General features: G+C 39.0%; 1 protein-coding gene across 1 annotated transcript; it reads right to left on the bottom strand.

The window, feature by feature from the left end:
* Positions 1–805: 805 nt before the first annotated feature.
* Positions 806–1,702, bottom strand: LOC138360988 (zinc finger protein 853-like). Its single transcript, XM_069320472.1, has one exon. The coding sequence runs from the start codon at positions 1,700–1,702 to the stop codon at positions 806–808; it is 897 nt and encodes a 298-aa protein (XP_069176573.1).
* Between the last annotated feature and the right edge of the window lie 3,344 nt (positions 1,703–5,046).

Raw genomic sequence — 5,046 nt, 5'->3', positions numbered from 1 at the left:
AATCTTTGGCTTTACAGGAGAAGAGTTCAGGGGAGTAGGTGAGTTAGCTGGTCTGGCCTGGAAAACAGAGATTTAGGAACATGATAATTACTCTTAGAATTATAAGTATTTGATTGTGCTCGAAAAGGCCCCTTAGTGAGTAGTTCGTGTTCGTCTGCTAGCTTGGCTAGTTTCATAATGTCATTGGTCTGTTTATGTTCAGCTATAAACAAGGCTAATTTCTCTGGTAGATAACCTAAAATCTCATCTGTCACTATGTGGTTTCACAAAGTCTCAAAATCTGTCATGGAAAGTGCTTTTACCCATTTATCAAAATGATTCATTTGAACTCTTGCAAAATCAGAAATGGTCTGATCATGTGCTCTTTTTATACCTCTAACTTTCTGTCTATGGGCCTCTGGGATATGCTGGTATGCATTTAAGATGCTCTCTTGGAAAAATTTAAAGTCAAAAGAATTAGCAGCAGGAAGAGATGCAAAAATTTTCTGGGCTTTCCCCTTAAATTGTCCCTGCATGATGGCAACCCATTGATCCACAGGCCAATTCATACTGACTGCTAACTTCTGGAAATGCAAAAATAATATTTCTGGGCCCTCCTCATTGAATTGAGGTAAATCTACATTTTTCCTAAACTTAAAAGTGCTATCAGTACTATCTGTATGATTACTAGTGTCACCATGCCTTGCTGCAATTTTCTGTTCCTCTAGTCTATTATTATTTTTTCCTATAATCTGTTGAATTTCCTATTGCTGCTGCCTAACATCTTCTAGTTGCAACTGAGCTTCAATTCTTTTGCTCTGTGCTTCTAGTTCTGCTTGTTTTTGTTGATTTGAGCTTCAGTCTCAAGTTGTTTTTGCTGGTTCTGAGCCTCAATCTCAAGTTGTCTTTGTTGGTTCTGAGCCTCAATCTCAAGTTGTCTTTGCTGGTTCTGAGCCTCAATCTCAAGTTGTCTTTGCTGGTTCTGAGCCTCAATCTCAAGTTGTCTTTGCTGGTTCTGAGCCTCAATCTCAAGTTGTCTTTGCTGGTTCTGAGCCTCAATCTCAAGTTGTCTTTGCTGGTTCTGAGCCTCAATCTCAAGTTGTCTTTGCTGGTTCTGAGCCTCAATCTCAAGTTGTCTTTGCTGGTTCTGAGCCTCAATCTCAAGTTGTCTTTGCTGGTTCTGAGCCTCAATCTCAAGTTGTCTTTGCTGGTTCTGAGCCTCAATCTCAAGTTGTCTTTGCTGGTTCTGAGCCTCAATCTCAAGTTGTCTTTGCTGGTTCTGAGCCTCAATCTCAAGTTGTCTTTGCTGGTTCTGAGCCTCAATCTCAAGTTGTCTTTGCTGGTTCTGAGCCTCAATCTCAAGTTGTCTTTGCTGGTTCTGAGCCTCAATCTCAAGTTGTCTTTGCTGGTTCTGAGCCTCAATCTCAAGTTGTCTTTGCTGGTTCTGAGCCTCAATCTCAAGTTGTCTTTGCTGGTTCTGAGCCTCAATCTCAAGTTGTCTTTGCTGGTTCTGAGCCTCAATCTCAAGTTGTCTTTGCTGGTTCTGAGCCTCAATCTCAAGTTGTCTTTGCTGGTTCTGAGCCTCAATCTCAAGTTGTCTTTGCTGGTTCTGAGCCTCAGGCATCTGCTGGTGAGTCTCCAACTCCAGCTGTTTTTGGTGATTCTGCATCTCCAACCTCTGTTTCTCTGCTTCTAACTCAGCCATCTTTAGCTTAGATTCCATCTCTAACTTTAGAATTGCCAGCAGGTCACTTGACTCTTCTTCTAATTCCTCTAACTACTCCTTGTCAAGTTTCTCCTCCTCCACCAAGTGTGTGACAATGACTCTACTAGCTGAGCCTTTAATATTCTCCTGGAAACTGTCGTATTTAATTTTTCAGCCATGTACAACAACCCAGACTTCTTCAAGTTTTTAATTTCACCAAAATTTGGATGCTCCACCAACACAGCAACTTGTTCCTCCATTGTCAGCTTAATTAACACAACTAGCAATTACAACAACACTGAAGGTTTACTTGGCCCCTGGCACAAGCTGTACACTTACCTCAATCGTGAAGTGTTGAGATAACTTCCACAAGCAGCTCAGAATGAAACTGAAAAGTGGTACACAGGCTTGGTTAGGTATCACTAGTTAACCACACAGTACCTAGAAAGGCATTAACAATTAATAACATGCACCACTATTTTGTTCACTAAATTATGGGAATCAATTATCAATATAGGCCCTCATTTTCTTATGACCCTTGACCTCTGGGTATGGTTCCTCTGTTTGCGTTGTAAAAAAAATTATTTAATAATACGGCCTTGCCTACTAAAAGTGTCTAGGGTAAATAAGTCAACTGCTTACTCAACAAAGCAATATACATAAAGTAAGGGTAATAAAGAACATACAAACGGAAATACAAGCAGCCAGAAATATTAATGCACCAGAATACAATAACAATATCATTATATAAACACTGATCACTATTTTAGAAACTTAAATGGATAGATGGGTGTGCACATAATGGTCTAACCAGGAAATCAGCTGTTACTAAACAATAAACAAGTACCACAGACTTATCTCACAACATGTCCACGCCAGCCAGCTCCACCCACGCGACTGGCGTTGCTGGAGCATGCACGGCATGGTGTCTACAAGGTACCAACTAAAACCCACATGAAACCTCTAGATACCCTGCTATCAGAGAGTAATACTTAAGAACATAATTATAACTAAACTTATATGCCTATAACACTGCTAAGGTGTAAATAAGAAATTAAAACACTGGTGAAATTACGCTGTAAACATCTCACACCTTGCAGCACTGTACATGTGTAGATTCTCTACCTCCTATTCTAGGATTGAAATAATTAGTTTTGACAAATTTGCACAATGCAGTGTGTTGCTTGCCCCTTCTACATGTATTGCAGGTGTTCAGTGGGGTGTCACAGCTGTTAAGATTATGTGATTTGAGACACCTAGTACATTTGTGTAACTGTTTGAGTCTTCTGACGCGTGTGCCTCTATTAGGATAATTAGTACATGTGTTCAGAGAGTGGTTTTGATTGCAAAACAAACATGACCCCTATCCTACAGTTCGTTTAGGGGACACCTGTTTAGGTGAAACTGCAACTGCAGGTTGTGAAGATTTTGCTGCTTGCATTTGCTTGTTAATTATTCTCTTGCGAGTACTTGTTGTACTCTGAGGAGCAATTATTGGGCTCTTGCGAGCACTTGTTGGACGTTTGGGTCTCTTGGTAGCGCTTGTGGTGCTCTTAGGTCTTACTGATAAATCAGTGTTTGAGCTGTTAGAATTACATTGATTATTAATACCCTTGTTGCCTAATGACAATGTCACTTCAGGAGTTTCATGCAAGGAAATTGATGTGGGTGCAGTTTCTGTGCATTATAAGAATTATTAAATGCCTGGTTTGCTGATTCATTTATTATATTGCGCAAACCTGCGAATATACCCTGCATTGACAAGACAGTATCATTCTGGTATGTATATAATTCATTGGCTATCTCACCAGACAATTTTCTCTGGATGATAATTTTAGTCATCCACTCAGCAGTGGGGTGAACAACCTTTTTACTGAAGGAATTTAACAGTGACTCAAGCTGAAAACTAAACGCTTGTAAGGAGTCAACTGATTGCTCTGGTTGAGATAAATTTAGTAATTGGTGTACAAGGATTATAACAGTCTTCTCATTGTCAGCACTTGCTCTAGGAGGTTGGTTTGAGTAATTATGACTTACTTGTGTTGCTTAAGGCTTCTTGCTTAGCCTCAGCTTTAATTACACCTTCAGCTGTATTTTCATTTTCTGGTTCAGATTAACTGGCTGTTGCAGCTTCACTTGAAGTTTCATCTGCAGCTTCACTTATTTCTCTGGGTTCATGGGAGAGACTGGTTAATTCAGTAACCTCATTTATTGAATTTACAGAACCCAGGATCTAATTTAATTAGGAGGATTCTCCTCATTTGGAGGTAGCTCATGTATTTCATCTGAGCTGAGTGCTTGCTTGGGTATAGGTGTACTATAAAAATGTCCTGCTCCAGCAAGAACATTTGCTGTTGCAAGCACTTTGTTATAGTGATCTAACTTGTCTTGAATTATATCTTCATAGTCGGCAAGGTCAGATTCTATCAGACTTAATTCGCCTGGGTCAGTATCATTGACAAGAATTATGTGTCTATAAGACTCGATTATACTCTTGACAAAGTCATATTTTTGGCTAGCCACTTTTGTGGAAATTCTTAGCCTGGAAATGTTAACTGGGTTAGTTCTTAAACAGTTATCACATTTATTGAGTAGTCTTGTTAAATGACTTTGAAGACCTTTCAAGGTTCTTCCAGTTTTTCTGGACAAGACATGCTGGCTGTGAGTTAGAACCTTATAGGGCTTATATAGCTACTTTGACAGCTATGGTACTTGCTCATACATGTAGAGCAGGTATAGTTATTGACAGCTTAATATTTTCTTAAATAGGCTGATTTTAATTTACCTCATTTGGAGGTTAGCTACCTATCTATATAAATAAAAATGGAAATGTTCGTTTGTTCAAAATCGCTAATCTCCGAAAGTTCTTCACCGATTGCTTTGAAATTTTCACACAATGTTCATTTTGCATCCGGCCAGGTTTTTATATACATATTATATAGATGTCACGTCTGTGACGGTAAAAAAAAAATTCTTCTGAAAAACTGTGTTTTTTCATGTGAGAAAAATCTTCGAAACCTCTTTACCGATTGTTTTGAAATTTTGAAACAACGTTGCATTCGAATAGGCGCGTCTTTTTATATATCTACTATATACATGCCTCACCTGTCACAGGAAAAACATGCTTTTTTGGAAAAACAGTGCAATCTGTTGGACGTAAGGGCAACACGCACTGTAATCTCCAAAAGCTCTTCACCAATTGCTTTGAAATTTTGACACAACGTTGCATTCGAATAGGCGCTTTTTTTATATACGTACTATATAGATGCCACCCATGTGACAGGTAAAAACACGCGTTTTTTGAAAAACAGTGCCATCTGCTGCACATAATAGCAACATTCACGCTGTACTAAGTATGTCAT

This window comes from Procambarus clarkii, unplaced genomic scaffold (genome assembly GCF_040958095.1).
Source record: "Procambarus clarkii isolate CNS0578487 unplaced genomic scaffold, FALCON_Pclarkii_2.0 HiC_scaffold_138, whole genome shotgun sequence".
In the NCBI taxonomy this organism is placed as follows: domain Eukaryota; kingdom Metazoa; phylum Arthropoda; class Malacostraca; order Decapoda; family Cambaridae; genus Procambarus; species Procambarus clarkii.
Note: the sequence above shows the minus strand (reverse complement) of the source record. Positions and strands in the feature narration are given on the sequence as shown.

Coding starts and splice junctions, on each gene's coding strand:
- LOC138360988 (XM_069320472.1), bottom strand. CDS start 1,702: ATGGAATCTAAGCTAAAGATGGCTGAGTTAGAAGCAGAGAAACAGAGG.